Below are 19,352 nucleotides of genomic sequence, written 5' to 3'. Positions count from 1 at the left end.
TTATGTAGTACAGCAAAGAGAAACAGATTCATAGACATGACAAGGACTTTTAAAAAACATTCTCTCTTCTATGTATACTTATGAGAATAATTAAATGTGAAAAAAAGGATTGAGAAAGTCTAAAATTTTAAAAACTATAAAATTTGTGGTTTTTACTTAGGAAAAAGAACACTCTTGGTAAGTTCATTTTTCCCCTTGCCTTAATCTATTTTGCTTTTGTTTCACAGGTTACACTAGGAAAACATGATTTCTAAAATTCCCCTACTGTTAACCCAATTAAGGTTTTTGGTAAATGAAAGAAGGAAGGGACAAAAACCTCAGCTAGGGTGGCTTTGGTTTTGTCCTTCAGATATTTGCCAACAGAACTGACTTCTCAAATTATACTTGGCTGATCATGTTATAAAGATTACTATATTACATCATTTAAAACTGAAGGAAAATGGAATAGAAATTAATCTTAAGAGATCACTTGTGCTAAGAAAGTAAATGTCTACATCATGAAAAATATCTCATAAAATGGGGTTGCAGAGTGTTATTGCTTGTATAAAGAAGTTCGTCAAGCTCTTGTTCAGGCTGAACATTAATGCTTCCATAGCAACTTTAATAACATTAACTTTTGCAATCAAATAAGAAGACAAGAGTAGAGGAGGTAAATTACTTTCACATGTTTACATATGTGGCCCCCTTTTGATAAAAAACAAAGCTTTAATGAAGCTATTATGGACAAGTCCCTTAAATGATGGCTGATTTTCCAAAATGAAATTTAAAAACTGGCAGGTGCTGATGGGTTTGTGCTGCCAATAATCTCTAGTTAGTTCTGTTTTTCTTTTTTTTTAGAAGAGAGGCAGGGCAAATAAGGAAAGGACTACATGTTTTGAAGGGACTGTTTTCTAATATTTATTTAGTGCCTATGACAGGGAGGGGACCAGATGGGGAAATCCAAAAGGATTTAAAAGATGCAAATTGGGATCTATTTACAGTAAAGAAATCAGCGTTTCCCTCTTTAACCTTTGTTTCCTTAATATTTTAATGATCTTTCGTTTTATGATTCTTCCAATGAAAGTATGTCAACTATGTAAAATTCAGGAAGCTAGTTCCAAAGAACCTTAGCATATAATTCAATATCTAAGATTAGTTTGACAACAGAAGTAAATTCATGAGGACAATTTGATAGAGCTTTTTACCATAGAGGATCTGTAACTATCTTTTGCTTCTCAAGCAGGGCTCAGACGAACATTAAAGCACAAGAGTTAAAGAAAAGGGTTCTCGGCTGGGCACGGTGGCTCGAGCCTATAATCCCAGCACTTTGGAAGGCCCAGGTGGGCGGATCGCTTGAGGTCAGGAGTTCGAGACCAGCCTGGCCAACATGGTGAAACCCTGTCTCTACTAAAAATACCCAACTTAGCTGCGCATGGTGGCATGTGCTTGTAGTCCCAGTGACTCAGAAGGCTGAGGCACAAGAATCGATTGAATTGGGGAGGTGGAGGTTGCAGCGAGCTGAGATTGTGCCACTGAACTCCAGTCTTGGTGACAGAGTGAGACACTGTCTCAAAAAACAAACAAACAAACAAAATGGGGCTCTTAATGATATCTAAATCTGAGAATCTTATACAGGGTCTCATATTGGACAACGGTGGGGGATGGGTAGGTGAAGGAAAAAAATGTAACCAGTCAGGACATAATAAATAGCATTTTTGATTATAAATATATAAAGTGCTTTCTTATACAGGATCTGGTTTAATTTTCATAAGGTATTACAACCTTTATTTAAGTAGTAAAGTACCTGAGGAGCATAGATGTCAAATGAGTCACCTGTGGGTTACAGAAGTGGTAAACTATGGAGCTGATATTTTGTTTTCCTTCCAACAGAGATATTATGGGAAATTGGTTTTACAGGTGATGAAAAAGTACACACACCAAACAGGGTGGTAAGGCACCTCTGGGATTATCAATAGCAGAAAAGCCACCACCACTTCTTGGGCTGGAGGGATGAGGGTTATGGAGCCCAGGTGCGAAGGCCAGTATGTAGAAGCTGCCCAGTGGGACCTAGAGGGAAGGAACTGGAGTCATAAAGGAGAAGGCCTCTACAGCAGAAAGAGTAGAAGAAATCCCTGGCTTTCCCCTTCCTCCTGCCTTCAGTCTTCTAGTGCCTGCCACTGGCTAAACCTGCCCAGACTGAGTCAGACAGCAAGGGAGCCTTGGAAACGGGCCTCCCAGAGATACAGAGTAAAGCAGTGGTGAGAGGAGAATGAATCCAAGAACACAATCCAATGATCAGCAAAGGCCAAAGAACATAGTGGTTAATGACGGAGGTTCTGGAGAAAGATTCTCTGACTTTGAATGCTATCACTTTCTAGTTACTTTCGATAAATTATATAACATCTCTGGGTCTCAGTTTCCTCATTCACAAAATAGGGATATTAAAATACTTTCAATTATTGAGCTGTCATGGAGAGTAAACAAAACAACATATACAAAGCCCTTAGCCAAGTGCTTAGTCCAGAGCATACTCTCAACAAATGACATCTATTAAATATTTCAAAAACTGGATACAAGCAGAAATTAGATCAAGTCCTAAAGTGCTATCAAACAAGGCCCTACTCTCGGCATGGTGTCTGGCATAATCTGGGATGGGGTCTTTTCCACAGAAACAGGTATAACAACTATTATAACAACTATTTTCTTGGGAAGGAATCACTTTTTTTTTTTCTGAGATGGAGTCTCGCTCTGTCACCCAGGCTGGAGTGCAAAAGCGCGATCTCGGCTCACTGCAACCTCTGCCTCCCAGGTTCAAGTGATTCTCCTGCCTCAGCCTCCCTAGTAGCTGGGATTACAGGCACTTGCCACCATGCCTGGCTAATTTTTTGTATTTTTAGTAGAGACAGGGTTTCACCTTGTTAGCCAGGATGGTCTTGATCCCCGTGATCTGCCCGCCTCAGCCTTCCAAAGTGCTGGGATTAAAGAAAGGTGTGAGCCACCACGCTCAGCCAGGAATCACTCTTAAAAGCTTTCTACTTCCTTTACCAAGAATGCAGCAGCTTCAGGCTGACTGTGGCTTTTCTGTGGGGAGGAAATGGGTTGAGGAAATCTCACTGTTATATATATTCTTCAGAATTAAGAGAACCAATGGCTGTTACCACAATGGAGACATTCAACAATGGAGACATTCAACAATGGACACTGGCCATAAGAAACTGAAGGCATACTTCTGGATTTCCTTTCTCCATTCAAAGATCTAAGCATGTCTGACATTATGGCAAAGTCCACTAATGTCGATACTCAACCTGGTTGAGTAAACCCTAATCTCACAAATAGGGGGAAAATGTTGTATTTCTAGGCAAGAGGTCTCTGAAGTGACTTCTTCACTTTCCAAGGTGGACTTTGAAAGATACCACGAATAATTATCATGCCCCAGTGAGGTCAGCAATTTTAGGGTCTCTATTTTCGAGATGGGGAAGGGGTGGTCTTGCTGACAATCTACCTATCTGCTCCAGGCCATGTGAACTGAGCCCTCAGTGTCCTGGGATTGGAGCATACAGGGTATTCACCCTTCTCTGGCTACCTTGTCTTTTGCTATTGTCAAAGTAGGCTAGTTAAACCAAACATGCAAACCAACTGGGAATATCAGATTACAAATATGTGCTTTGGATTACTTAATTACTGGCTTTAAACCAAGGCCAAAGTGGTTGGTTGAGAATAAGTCATTCTTTCAGCAAAACTCCTACAGAGGAAGTAATACAGATGATGATGATAATACCTATCATTTCTTGAGTGTTTACTGTCAGCTAGGCATAGTGCTAAAAAACCTACACATTTTATTTAGTTCTCTTAACAATCCAGTGAGCCAGGCATCATTATTGTTTCAATTTTTATAGATGAAAGAAGTGAGCCCCAAAGGGATGCTATAACCTGCCTAAGATAAAAAACCTAGCATGCAGCCAGGTATAGGTAGGTATTCCAAGTAGGTCCGACTACAAAGTCTATGAGTATAGTGTCTGCTTGCCTTGTGCCAGGAACAGTGCTGAGCCTTGGAGATACCATGACCATTAAGATGCAGGGAAATGTGTACAGTGAAATAAAAAGCTATTATTTGTAAAAAGCCCTGACTGAAAGCCACAAAGGCTGCCAAATTTTGAAGACAAGCCCAACCAGTCTGTCTTGGGAGAAACTGGGAGGGAAGGCCAGGGCTGTCTCTGGAATGGTCTCTTCCCCAATTGATCAAAGTGTGTCTGGGAAATCGATTCAGGTTACTGGCTGGCAACAGAAGGGAGGGAGGAAAGACAAGCCTAACAGGGATGACCATTTCTTTTACTGAATTAGAGAGAAAGAGAAAGAAAACCTATGGCCCAGATCTGACTTTGTGGCTTTAACAATGAAACATTTTTTTCCCATTTCCATCTTTCAAATCAACATTTGGAGGTAAACGATAAATTTGAACGCTAAAGTCTTGTCCTAATATGTCTAAAACACTGAGACAAGAGTAGTGTGATGTGGAACTTGAAATTCTGGCCTCATTTTGGCATGAATATGGCAAACATCCCAAAGAGCAAAACTCATCTTTTCTAGAACCAGTCTGTTTTCCAATGCTGCCACTTTTGTGGCTTAATTCTTTTGCTTAAAAATTCACCAAAACTGGAATGCTGTAAGTATGCAAGTCAGCAATTCCTTAAAATTATCTTGTATTTTCCTGCAATGTCCTAATCTTTACCCTCTAGGTAAAAATCTGGCTTCTTTAAATCGTTTAACAAAGCCAGGATTAAGTACATCATCTTGATTAGTTAAGGACAAATAACCCAAATAATTTACTTAGGTAATTACTATTTCAAAACATTTAGGTGCATAAAGTGCATGTCACACCCACCTGAAGTTCAGAGTGTTCTTTCAGGAGTTGATCATATTCTTTCGAAAGTCTCTCTGACTGCATCTTCATTTCCATCACATCATTTTGTGCCTTAGAAAGGGCTAGAAAATATCGAATAGTTTTATTTTTATTTCAGAATAATTTCAAATTTATAGAAAAGTTACAAGACTTAAATAGAGAACTCCTGTATAGTCTTTACTCAAATCCACTGTTAACATTGTGCTACATTTGTTATCATATTCTCTCTCTTCACACACACTATTATTTTCTTGACTCATTTGAGAATAAGGTGCAGGCATCGTGCCCCTCTACTCTTCAATACATTTCTGTGAATGTATTTCCCAGAAACAAAATATTATCTAACATAACCATAGTATAGTCACCAAATTTAGGAAACTTAATATGAATACAATACTTTAAATCTAATTTATCATCCATATGCCAATTTTTGGAACTGTCTTAATCATGTCCTTTTAGCATTTTCTCCACTGCTAGTCCAGGATACAGTGCAAGATCACATATTGCATTTAGTTATCATATCTCTTTCATTTCTTTTAATCTGGAATGATTCCCCACCATTATCACAGCCCTCTTCTCCCCATCTTTCATGATACTGACATTTTAAAGAATACAGGCCACTTTTTAGATAGAATGTTCTTTCACTTTGTTTTTGTCTGATGTTTCCTCATGAATAAATTCAGGTCATGCATCCACTTACATATGAATATAAGTGATATTAAATGCTTCTCAGGGCATCCAGAGGCCCATTACATCCAAAGTTCCTCTGTCCCTCACTGGTTTTTCCATTTTATACTTACAATTTTAACCTTTGTAACTAAAGCAGCAATATATAGGAAGACAATTTAGTCTATGCAAACATCCTGCTCCTCAAGATAATGGCACACAAGAATTACTATATTGACCTTTACCTACCAAGGAGCTACAAGTCATATGTCAGCAGATTCATAGCCTTAGATAGAAGTAAAATAAATAAATAAATATATATATATATAAAACAATACATTGTGAAGAAGGTGCTAATGAGCAAAATATGTAGAAGAGCTGTACAAAATGGGGTAGAAAAATTAGAGTTGTCATACTTGAAACTTTTATCTCATATAGTGCTTTCAGAAATCATTTTTCCAAACTCTGGGAATCCTGAAGTAGCTCTGTATCATATGTAGCCTTCAGAAGTTCTACATTTGGAAGTATTTTAGGGTAGGAGTTTAAGGGAAAAAAGTAGAACTTATAAATTTAAAAGCTACTTTTCTGGCACAATGAAATAAAATTATAGGTTCCAGTTATAAACAATCTTTTCTCTTGAGAAGTCATCATATAGGCATTTTTATATAAATATATAAGCCATTATCAACTAAAATGCTTTTTGTATCAGTACTTTCTAGACAGTATTGTCAAATGTTCTACATAGTTCTACATCTGCGTTGTCAATACGGTAGCCACTACTTAGATGTGGCTATTGTGAACTTTAAATGTGACTAGTTTAAGTGAGGACCTATATTTTCAATTTAAGTTCAATTAAATTTAAACAGCCACATGTGAGCTAGTGGCTAGCCATATTGGGCAGCACAGCTCTATAATTTCCTCCATGTTCCTTATATAGCTGCATAATTCTAAATAAGGTATTAAAGACCGATTTTGACAAATTTAATGTGATGTCACTTGCTAAAGGTATGAGTCAGGTATGGAAGACACTTTTGGGGATGGTTAGATTTCATTAGGACCACCTTCACAACATAAAGAGTTATACGTTAGTTTTCAATTTGGGTTCTACAAGGCATTTCCTAGAAGCTACTTGAAAATATGATGCATGGTGGTGGTATCTTCAGAGCTCAGCAAAAAAGTTTAAGACCCTGGATTTCTGGTACATAAAATACACAGTAGATTCCACAACCTAATAGTGGCTGACTAGCCTGCAATGGTGTTTATTTTTTTTTGAGACAACATCTTGCTCTACCACCCCAGCCAATTTTTAAATTTTTTGTAGAGATGAGGTCTCACTATGTTGCCCAGGCAGGTCTTGAACTCCTGGGCTCAAGCAATTCTCTCACCTCAGGCTCCCAAAGTGCTGGGATTACAGTTGTGAGCCACTGCCCCTGGCCTACAATGGTAGTTTTAAGAATGTTGTTGTTATGGTCCGAATGCTTGTCTCTCCACAAAATTCATATGTTGAAACCTAATTACCAATGTGATCGTATTGGGAGGCGTGGCTGGGGAGTGATTAGGTCATAAGGGCGGGGTCCTCATTAATGGGATTCGTGCACTAATAAAAAGAGGCCCCAGAGAGCTGCCTTTCCCTTTCCATTATGTGAGAACATAGCAAGATGGTACCATCTATGAATCACGAAACAGGCCCTCATCAGAGGCCTAATTTATTGTGGCCTTGATCTCAGACTTCTTAGCCACCAGAACCGTGAGAAATAAATTTCTGTTGTTTATAAGCTACTGAGTCTAGAGTACTTTCTATTAAGACAGTTGGTCAGGTGCTTGTAATGAACAGGAGTTGGTCTTAATGTTAAAAACGATTTATACTTGAATTTCTGACATTAAGAAGTTATTTAATAAATTTAGTATATCTTAGATATCAACCCAGTAGTTCCTTTTTAAAAGAAGCTAGAAAACCACTTGTACAGCCTATCTAGGAGTTTCTTCTGGTTACTACCGGTATAAAGTTATTAATGGAACAAATGCAGACAAATACTGTTTTTCTGCCACTTATTAAGCCAAGGTATAAACTGTGTTTCTTATTTCATTTTGTATTTCAGTGGATATTAATAAATCTAATGAATACTATCACTCCAATTAGGGGAGGCTATTATTGTCTAGACACATCTTGGACTGTTTCCCAGTCCTTTATCTCATTTTATAAAAATTATTGTGTTTTGGATGCCTTCCACCTCCTTTTGCAACTGCATCTGTAACCAAGGGACTATATAAACTTGTTATCTGACATGTGAATATGCTTATTTTATTTTGAGGCATATTATTTTGGAAACAGCATATATAAGAAAAATATTATTGGACAAGGAGGCTTTAGATGATACATCTAAGTTGCTACTGCAATTTTCTTAACTGCAAAAACGGGCTGCTATCACTTGCCAGTGGCTTTATGGAAATACTGAGGTATTTGCTAAGAATACTGGCTAGATTCAATAAGAGACTGTTATGTCCTAGGTTATGGTCCATTAGATATTTTTAAAGGCACATGCATCATTTATTAATATAGAAAATGAATTCAACTAATGTTACAGTGACACATAGTAAGCAAAAATATTTGTTGTCTTTCCAAGTGTCAAACGTTCACTTACGGAACTATTTGCAAAAGTGGGAGGAGCTGGTGAGACTAATGTACCGTGTAAATGTATTGTATCACTGTGATTTCGACCAGAGATAGAAACACTGCCAGTAAAGCTCTGCCAGGAAATGGAAGTTTTTAGAGGCATTGGCATGACAGCTAAAGTTGGGCTGCTGTACAATAGCTGCAAGGATTGAGCCAGAGGAAAACATATTTTATTTGAAAAATTTCCATATGTCTAGTGTTGGTTTCTTTCCAATTTATTTGGTTCTCTTTTTGAGAATTCAAGAGTGTGATACACTGGAGTTATTCAGTATTTAATCCTCACATGTACTACTCCTTTGCCAATGATCACTTATTGGATTGTTAATCTACAGTAATGCTTCCAAGATACTTGGAAAGTAGACACACAAACTTCTGTTCAGTAAGGACATAAATTGTGGTTTAATTATATTATCATTCTTTTGTACATGCCTATATTGTCAGGTCTGTGTAGGTAAAGATTTACATTTTATTCATCACTTCAATCAACACTTAATCTCTTTTAACCTCACACCCATCTATTGATAAAGTTTGTTGATAGCTATTAAGTTCCTTTATAGCTCTCCAATCCATACCTTCCACTCCAGCTCTGTGACCACTGTCCTCATTTCCAGATTAGATTATTAAGTGGATTTCTCATGTAGTTGCCCGTCTACTTTAATCCATTGTCTATAATGCTGTCAAAGTGATTGCTCTTGTGCCTAAAAACCCTCTAAGAGTGCCCTGAAAATGTTAACGTACAAACATGGCATATGAGGCCCTTCAGGATGGCTTCTAGGCCTACTGCTCAACTCTCTCCACTGGTTCCATCTTATTTTACACTCCAGTTGCCTTGAGCTCCTTGTAGTACCTCAAAAGTGCCATACTCCTTTGGTTACATGCTGCTCATTTTTGTTATAACACCTTGTCCATCTCCTCCTACTTCATCTGGCTAATTAATGTCATCCTTTAAAATGTCAAGAAAGTGTCGATCTCCAGTGTTGGCTTCTACTACAACTCAAGTTTCACCACAGCACGTATTGAACTGAAGGGCAACTATGCCCTTACTAGACTATGGACTACTCAAGAAACAGAGCTGTGTCTTATCTGTCTGTCTGAGTACCTAGCATATTGCCTAGTATTGGTAAGTGCTTAAAATATGCTCCTTGAAGGAATGAAAGAATGAATAAATGAAAAGTGTAAGCTTTAAGCATTTGAAAAATTCACTTGTGTGTAAACAGTTCACTTGGAAATGATAAATGTCAGGTGAACAATACAAAGTGTTACTTTAGTTACCTGATAGTAATCTTGATAAAAACACCTTCAATCAAAAACCAAAATACTCAGGATAGCCAAAACAAAGCAAAGAGACCATTCTTGAAATATTTTGAAGAAAATATACTCATGTTACAAATATCTCATACTACTCCAGAATCAAAAATAAAATATAAATAAATAGTACCAAAGAATCCAGCCCAATTAAAAAAAATCCCTAAACATTGATTCTAAGAATGGAGCAGGAAATGTTCAAGATAAGCCTGGAGTATCTTGTAATGCCAGAAAGTAAGGAAGTGCTCCAAAAATGAAACAAACAAACAAACATCCAAAATGGAAATGTGTCAAAGGGACACAGGAGCCAAATGAAAGAGCTCCCACTGGACAACCTGAACAATAAACTAAAGTAGTATTAAATTATAACCCAAATTATAAAATAAATACCTATGAGTCCATACTGACAAACAAATGGTAGAGAACAGACAAATCTGTGTAGAATTCCAAACAATTTACACAGATACTCTGCTTTCAAGGAGGTTGAGCGTAACTTCCCTTTCTTATTTTTTTTCTTTTTTTAATCCACTCATTTGCACACTGATCCCCATTTCTGAAGTGTGGGCTGTGAACAGCGATTCACAAAGATTACGGTATGGAAAAAGGAGGGAAAAGAGGAACTTTACAGTTCAGAAACTAGACAAGCACTATTTTAGCCAGGTGATCAAGGTCAACATCAAAACTGATAAGTTATGTTAATAATATGTACTCTTGACACAATGTGATGAAAGCTGGCACCTCTGTGACTTTCAAAACCTACACAAAAGTAGAAAACATGGAATCCAGGCCAGGCACAGTGGCTCACACCTGCAATTCCAGCACTTTGGGAGGCCGAGGCAGGCGGACCACCAGGTCAGGAGTTCAAGACCAGCCTGGCCAACATGGTGAAACCCCGTCTCTACTAAAAATACAAAAATTAGCTGGGCATGGTGGTGTGTGCCTGTAATCCCAGCTGCTCGGGAGGCTGAAGCAGAATTGCTGGAACCGGGACCCGGGGGGCGGAGGTTGCAGTGAGCCAAGATTGTGCCACTGCACTCCAGCCTGCACTACAAAGGGAGAATCTGTCTCGGAAAAAAAAAAGAGAAAGAAAAAGAAAGAAAACATGGAATTCAGGAAAGAGGGTATCAATACAGGAAACAGGCAAAGGAAATCCTCATAATGATGATGAATATATAGTTGTAATAATATGATATAGTAAAAGTTATGATATATTTAAATTGAAAGGATGGAGGGGGATGGGAAGTATGAGAAGCCAGGAGGGAAATTGGGTGAGATAAAGAGATCTAAGTCCTCGTCTTCCCTATAACAAAGTCAAAGATAATATCCCATACTGAAAGAGCAAGAAAAAACTACCTAAACACTGCATTTAGAAACCTGGAGGCACATATCAGAGAACATTTTTTTTTGAGACAGGGTCTTACTCTGTTGCCCAGACTGGAGTGCAGTGGCACAATCTTGGATCACTGCAACCTGTGCCTCCCAGGCTCAAGCGATTCTTCTGCCTCAGCCTCCCGGGTAGTGGGGATTACAGGCACGTGCCACTACCATCCGGTTAATTTTTATATTTTTAGTAGAGACAGTGTTTCACCATATTTGGCCAGGCTGGCCTCAAACTCCTGAGCTCAAATGATCCACGGGCCTCGGCCTCCCAAAGTGCTGGGATTACAGGCGTGAGCCACTGCGCCCGGCCTCAGAGGACATTTCTAAAGGAGTTGAATGTAGTTGCTTCTGGGGACAGGGCCTCAGGAGACTGCTCTTTTTCATTATAAGCCTTGTGTTACTATTTTGCTTTAAAAATATGTATATGTAAAACTTTGATAAAATAAAAAAAAGTAAAAGGTGCTCCAGATAAATACTCCCTTTTATAACAAAGGCTCCCAGAGCTGGGAAGACCTCTAGAGATCTAGTCCCATTTTTTATTTCCCTAACATAATTATAATGAAAAGAACATGCTAATTTCTTAAATCATTTCTTCTGCAAAGTTTTATTATTACATATCAATGGTTCTAATAAATGTTCTAAACAAACAGCCACGCTCTAACACTAATGAGAATTGGTTCTGTTTACTGGCATATCCTCTCTTCTCCCAATGCCCTACATTTAAGACTTGTGGCCCCATTTCACATAGCACACTTGTGTTCCCATTTTACATAGCACACTTGTGTTGTGAGCTAACAGATGCATAAAACCTGCCAGATCCTGTCCTAAAGATCCTAAGATTGCATGAAACATTCTTCAAAAGTGAAGAATGTGGCTTAATCACCTGCTGAACTTATTAAGTTTGGAGAAAGGGAAGTTACTGTGAAAAGATTTTTCTCATGAAAAATAAATATAATTTGAAGGTTCAAAAAGCCAACAATGAAAATACTTCTTGATAGTCAGTTTTGCTTAATTACATTATTTGGAGCTATATAATAGACACTAAAGTTTAACTAGTTCAGTCTCTCATTTTACAAAAGAGAAAACTATGCCTAAAAAGAGTCAATGACTTCACCAAGATTACCCAGTGTATCCTCAGATTTTGCAATGTAATTCATATAACTTAGCAAAAGCTATATGAACAGCTTCTAATATTTAGGGTCTACCAACAAAGTAAAGTTGGAATACAGCCAATTAATTAGATAATTCAAGCCAAAAAACTACCGCCCTAGATTACCTGGGTATTTGGAAGAGGTTTTTTATTTTTATTTTTAAATTCTTTTTACAATAAAAAGCTATCTTTTTCATTAAGCAAAAGAAATTCATTGTAGAAAATAATTTAAACTCTAGGAAAAAGTCATCTGTTGTACATACTAAGGAAAACCACTATTAATAGTTTAGTGTTTTTTCCTAATTGAAAGTGTTTTAAAACTAGAGTTGTACAGTTTAATTTTTGTACCTCACTTGGCCATAAACATGAACCTGCCATAAGCTGATATCATTAGAAAAGTATTTACCATGAAGGATTGTAGTAAACATGCATATCTAGGTATGGAATAAGACAGTAGAAAAGAACACCAAGGCATTCAAAGTAATTATCTCCTTCGATCTTTTAGGGGCTACATCAATGGACCCCTCAACCATACAGCATTATCATTCACTGCACCTAGTGTGACACATCGACTTCTAACAGACCACTCTGCTTTTTGCTTTGCTCTTCTCACTCAGAACAGTAGTATCATTTCACTCATTTTTCTGCCATTCTATGTCCATCAACACATTTAGAGAATTGTGCTCGATTACATCTTTAACACCTGGAACATTCCTTGATTCAGTATGCATTTAGCACTCTCCACTCATGTTTTTGGTAGACTAGCCCATGTTTCACACTGGGGAGGAAATGAATCCCTTTATGTACATATGTTTGGTTTACCATCTGGACTACAAGCTCTTCTGAGAAGAAACTGTTTTCTCTTGCTTTAATGTCCCTCTGTAGAGATTATAAAAGCTTTTCCTCAGGGTAGACATCGTTATGTTTGCTAGTACTGTGAGTAATATATAAGGTATCTTTGAATTTCTGTCTTAATATCTTCCCTATAGCTATTCCTCCTGGTTACTGAAAGACACATAGTTTATGAGTATAGGCCTTGACAACAGATAAGAAGCTCACAAGAAAGGGAAACATCACAACTAAATGGGAACGTAACAGGGAACCAAACAGGATGCAACATCACCATTATATATTAGTCTAAGAAAAGTACTCCGATAGCAAGCAAACCCTTTTTTCTGTTTTGACAATAACATCAATATGTGAAGATAACACAGAGATGAACTAATAAATGCTAATAAATCCTTTATTTACCTAACTAAAAGGATTGGTCATGAGTTTTATTTGCTTTAAATAATTAAAATACTATTAATTATATATTGCCTACTGGCACAACCATCAAATAAACTATACTATTCTTTCTTAATGCAGTTTTTTTTTTCAGTTGATACAAGAAGGGACAAAGGTGTCAAAGAAACAGAAACTTCCAGACATGAAAACAAATATGTTTTTTTCTTATTTAAATCACAAAAGTGCATTAAAAGGCAACAAAGCAAACAACAACAACAACAACAACAACAACAAAAATGACCAAAAACAGCAAACGGTTTTTAAGCATTAATAATTTTAAAATAAGCTGTGGGCTTTGATATAACTGTAGGTAAAAGATAACTAAGTTCACGTCCACAAAAATTTACAACTGTAAAACATGCTTAGGGTAAACTTTTAGAATTTATTTTTAGATGAATATATGGTTCATTTGTAAGAAACTGGAAATCATATGGTTTTAAACTTGTATACAAAGCTTATGTCTTATTCTTAACACTGAAGAGGCAGGTATTTAGGGTTTTGGGTATACAGATCAGCAATTCCCCTGTAATTTCTATCTTGTCTTGATCTCCAATTTCTCTGGAAAAACACTTCAGCTATTTTTCACTATCTGGTCCCTATGTTAACTGGCAATAAAAAGTAAAAAAAACTTAACATCTTCAAGGGTATCAAAGTTGGTCTGCAAAAGGTAATTTTAGTTTTGTTCAACGTAAGTCAAGGTGATATGAAAGCATTTATCCAGGAAGAGAGTTGAATTATCATTATTTTAAGTAGGGGACTAAGGGTTCTGTTTCCTGGTCCAAATCTAGTATCTCTATTGCGTGCTGCTAATACTTAGGTACCCATAATAGGTCTTTACACTCAGTTTCTCATTGTTAGTATATGCTTTAAGAAATTTATTTAAAGTATGCTTTATCCTCAAGAGGCACACTTTTTAAGGAAAGTGTTAATTATGCTCCACATTAAATGACTTTACAACGACTGAATTACTTGAAAAGTTCTTTTAAAAATTGCTGAGGCCCAGGCACAGCAGTTCATGCCTGTAATCCCAGCGTTTTTGGAGGCTGAGAAGGAAGGGTTTGAAGCCAGAAGTTCAAGACCAGACTAAGTAGCAAAACGAGACCCTGTCTTTACAAAAAATTAAAAAAATTAGGCGGGCATGGTGGTGCACACGTGTAGTCCCAGCTACTCAGGAGGCTGAGGCGGGAGGATCTCATGAGTCCAGGAGTTCGAGGTTGCAGTAAGCCATGACTGCACCACTGCACTCCCACCTGGGTGACAGTGAGACTCTGTCTCAAAAAAAAAAAAAAAAAATTGCTGATGAAACAAAGAAGGAACAAAGGAAAGCAGGAACAAACAGAAGAAAGGCATGGTCAAGAAACTTCCCCCAATTACTGTTTTCTCTTTTCCTTTATGTAGGAGACATATACTGCTAATTCAACCTTTACTACAAGATTGGCAGCCCTAAGAATTCCTTTTAAAATATGGGATATTTTTTATATCTATATGTATTCCTGCTCCTAAAAGAATGAAGAACAGACATTTCCACATGCAGCTCAATCACTTTTTAAACGATATTTACTTTTATCATTGCTTGGATGCATACAATGACTGAATGCTACATATTTCTAGTTATAAGAATAAAGGAGACCGGGCGCAGTAGCTCACACCTGTAATCCCAGCACTTTGGGAGGCCGACGCGGGCAGATCACAAGGTCAGGAGATTGAGACCATCCTGGCTAACATGGTGAAACCCCATCTCTACTAAAAATACAAAAAAATTAGCCAGGCGTGGTGGCAGGTGCCTGTAGTCCCAGCTACTTGGGAGGCTGAGGCTGGAGAATGGCGTGAACCGGGGAGGCAGAGCTTGCAGTGAGCCAGATCCCACCACTGCACTCCAGCCTGGGTGACAGAGTGAGACTCCATCTCAAAAAAAAAAAAAAAAAAAAAAAAGAATAAAGGAAGGTATTCATTTATGAAAATAAGTAGTTTTCCTGAAAGAGACCTTTAAAGTCAATCTCCTTGGACATCAGAAGGTTTTTCCACTAAATACAATGTCTGTGCTAGGGTGATATTACTGCACGGAAGCACCGGTAATAGTTTACAAACTTTGGTCAAAATAGGAGTTGGAGGTTAAAAACTGAAGGTGTTTGCCACTACTGATAGAGTGTTCTTAGTAGCTGCCTTCAGAATGCCACTTTTTAAATTTGGGGCTAACTAGCTTAAATAAACATTTGTATTTACGTTTTGTTTCCAATAATACACTTGGGAGAAAATGTTTCACTTAGATTTAAGTAACACAAAGGATAAGAAAATTCATATGGAAAACACCCTATTTTCCTCTAAAAAAAAAACATTGCTTTTTACTCAATTTTCAAATGTAAGATCTCTTTCTAAATCTTTCTTAAGCCTTGTCACCTTAACACCCTCAATATTTAGAAATCAGTGAATATTTTTGAGTGGTACTGTGCACAAAGCATTGTACCACTGAATTCATCCAAATCATGCACTATTAATTGATATATTTTCTTAGTTCTTACCTTACTGAATTTAACTGGTTTAGGTCAACAGAACATGACCAAGGAAACACCTTCTTTAGAAATGGAACTCTGATCTTCTCAAGGTCATTACAAATGTTATTTTTTAAAAAAACTTAGGGTAAATAAAACGTGTTCATAAAATATTATACATCTTGCTGGAACCAAACAGGACACACTCAAACAGGTAAAATCTGCCTTTACCTGAACACTAATTCACTTTGAAAGTAGCTCTGCAGTCTATACTTCAAACACAGAAGCTGGTATCAGTTGTTATCAGATTGTAAACACAATGCTTACATTGTCAAAGAGTTCATTTTCTCTAAAATCTGATTTTGTCTTTTAAAGAAATGCTCATGTAATACTAAGTTAAGTTTTATGCTAGATTTAAAGAGTTAAAACTCAAAATATCTCAGAGCTGGAATTTTTGAAAGGTGAAAGGAGAAACTAAATTGCGCAGGGTTAAGAGAAGTGTAGCACACATACACTCCTGTCTATCTTTTATTTTTGTGCCACCCTGCTTACAACATAAGAAAAGAGATTCTTGGTGGATACAGAAAAAAGAAAGCAGGATTTTGAAAGAATATTTTTGTGTTTTGGAAATAGATGGTTTCATTCTTCAAAAGAATTAGTAGCAATATTTTATGCAGGGTTAAAAAAGAACACTAGTTTCTCTTCTGAAATGTCTGTTGTAAACGGTAGGTAACTATTAAATTCATTTTCATATAAACAATAACATTTCTTGATCATGTTCGAAATCTTTTGGAATTACAGAAAAGGCAACAGTACCAACTAGAAGATTCTTGAATTTTGGGCTATACTATGCCAACTACATAATATACCACTTTGTCTATAAGGGTAATTTATTTTTTAACTTATTGCTTCTGAACTGTCTTCTTTTTTTCACTTGAAATAATAAGGAGGAAAGTGACTAAAGAATTTTGTATCACATAAATATTCTCCAGCGGATTTCTGTTCTATTCACAGAATTAGCTTTTATTTTTATGTTTTTCATCTCAAATTCAAATACATCCTGATTGAAGTAAACCCTATCCAAACAACGTCCCTTAACACCAACTGAAAGTGAGGTTTCTCAGTGTCTGGCCAACATAAAAAACTATCTGTTGTATGCAGAAATGTTGCAAATCATCAAGCCACAAACTTACACTGAGTTTTCTTGGATGACCCTGAATTTGGGTTATCTACTTTTCTGTGCTGTGCAGATGCAACAAAAATAATTTGTTCTTTGACTAAGAAAAAAACACTAGCAAAACTGTTTTTTTTTAATGTAGAAGAAATTGCTGCCTTCAGGAAAATGGAGTTGGGATGCTCCACTTCAAGCCTACACTGCAATGTTATGTGGGAAGGAGGCACTCAAATTCTTAGCTGACATCCCAGATATTGTTGCCTACTCTGTGCCTACCCATCTCTTTCAAGGAACGCTTTCCTTATGTCTAACAGGTAGAATATATTAGTGCTTGAAATAAACAATATATTTTCTTGTAAGAAAACTGTTACCCTACAATTGCTTCTCTGAGAGGAGGAATATACGATGATGGAAAAATGTGATTCTTTTTATAAAAACACATTTATAAACAACTTTTTAGGAACACAGCTCTTTTGCTAAGGCAAGAACATCTGTATTTACAACACAGATCTGAAACACCTACATGTTTTTCTGTATAACAGAGCATGTTTCTCTTGGCTGACACAATGTTTTATCTTCATATTTGAACAAGAATTTATAAATAGGTCATTCTCGGTATCTTAGAAGAACATTTAGGCATTAGTTTTGTTTTAGGAAAAACAGTGAAGTGTACAGCATAAAATATCATGCTAGTCGTTTTACTTTTTCACATGTACACAAAGTTACCATCTGAAGTCTTCCTTAATTCAGTTTTCAGTTTCTCCTGGTCTTCTACTAGTTTTTTATTTTCTGCTTCCAAAACACATTCTTCATCTTTACCATGGCTTTTCAAAATCTATTGCAAAAGGAGATACAGGAAGAAATAAGCTTAGATTGCAATAGCCAGACATTCTTACAGAAAATAAGCTGAGTAACCTATCTAAAATTACCTGTTTATAATTTATTCTTTGTCCTTTTCAGAATTTTATAGTTTTCTACAATGTACTTTTGCTAACAGAAACTTAATATTTGGGAAACACACAAAGAAGATTTACTATTATGGCAAAATCTCTAAAATGAACATAAGAATTTCTAGTTGTTGTGATTAAAATAATGTTCTCAAAAGTATTTAGGTAAATAACGTCAGTCTTTCTTCCTCAATTAATGAGAAATGTAAATCTAAGGGAAAAAAACAGTTCTGAGGATGATATTAATTAGAAAACCATTATGTTCTGATTGTAGAGCTATCTACTCAGCCTATTTTTATACAGACAAATTTGTAAGAGAAGAATATGTCAGAGTGGAGATGGGTAAGTGGGAAATGACAGGACCATTTCTACAGCTGGAAAGTTCTAATTTTCATTGAATAGTTTCCAAATTACTGTTATTCCATTAATCCTTTATAATGCTCTTTATATTTTAAAATTGATTCTGGCTTTAAAAATGTTAGTGTTTGTAGCTTATCTTTTCTAGGCAAGAAAAATTAAGATCCATATAGTAAAACAACTGATCAAAATAAAATTATCATGGAGTAAAAATTTAATAATCTGTATTGTGAACAGAAACTATAATTATCATCAGAACTAAGAAGCTGACTTAAAGAAATGATAAAGCATTTAAATTACCTAGAAAGACAAAGTAAATGTTTGAAAAACATAATATGTATACTGTTGTGGGTCAATAGATTAAATAAAGAGGCAGGCAGCAACTTTTTTTTTTTTTTTTTTTTTTTTTTTAAGAAACAGGGTCTCACTCTGTCACCCAGGCTGGAGTACAGTGGTGCAACCCATAGTCTCTTCAGCCTTGACCTCCTGGGCTTAAGTGATCCTCCCATCTCAGCCTCTTGAGTAGCTGAGACTATAGGCGTGTGCCACCATGGCAGGCTAATTTTACAAAAAATTATATATATATATATATATGTGTGCATATATATGTTTATTTATATATTTATATATAAATATATATAAATATATATTTATATATAATTTTGAAATATATTTATATACATATAAATTTTTAATATATTTATATATTTATAAATATATTTTTATATATACAAATTATATATATAAATTTATAGATCTATAAATTTATATATAAATATATAAATTTATAGATCTATAAATTTATATATAAATATATAAATTTATAGATCTATAAATTTATATATTTATACACGTGTGCGTGTATGTGTGTGTGTGTGTGTGTGTATACTGTATTGCCCAGGCTGGTCTTGAATTCCTGGCCTCAAGCAATCCTCTCACCTCAGCCTCCCAAAGTGCTAAGATGACAGGCATCAGCCACTGCACCTGGCCAGTGGCAGCAACTTGATACTGACAGGTTCTATAGTCAGGTAAAAAAGGAACACA

The 19,352-nt window shown here is 36.2% G+C and overlaps 1 protein-coding gene and 1 non-coding gene across 8 annotated transcripts in view; both read right to left on the bottom strand.

Annotated features, from left to right (window-relative positions):
- Positions 1–19,352, bottom strand: part of BCAP29 (B cell receptor associated protein 29) — a 42,959-nt gene that overhangs the window by 5,007 nt on the left and 18,600 nt on the right. For 4 of the 7 annotated variants that reach the window (XM_034964755.3, XM_034964759.3, XM_055114815.2 and 1 more), the window contains exons 6-7: positions 17,731–17,839; positions 4,862–4,962 (exon numbers count right to left, since the gene is read on the bottom strand). In XM_034964755.3, coding sequence (XP_034820646.1) covers positions 4,862–4,962; positions 17,731–17,839 — 210 coding nt within the window. Of the gene's footprint in view, positions 1–1,917; positions 2,047–3,024; positions 3,061–4,861; positions 4,963–17,730; positions 17,840–19,352 lie in introns of all 7 variants that reach the window. The other 3 variants (XM_034964758.3, XM_063606332.1, XM_034964757.3) reach the window with 2 other exon arrangements.
- On the bottom strand, positions 14,732–14,875 carry LOC112440624 (small nucleolar RNA U109). The gene has a single exon (XR_003028640.1). It is a non-coding gene; the product is annotated as a small nucleolar RNA U109 (small nucleolar RNA).

This window comes from Pan paniscus, chromosome 6 (genome assembly GCF_029289425.2).
Source record: "Pan paniscus chromosome 6, NHGRI_mPanPan1-v2.0_pri, whole genome shotgun sequence".
Classification (NCBI taxonomy): Eukaryota; Metazoa; Chordata; class Mammalia; order Primates; family Hominidae; genus Pan; species Pan paniscus.
Note: the sequence above shows the minus strand (reverse complement) of the source record. Positions and strands in the feature narration are given on the sequence as shown.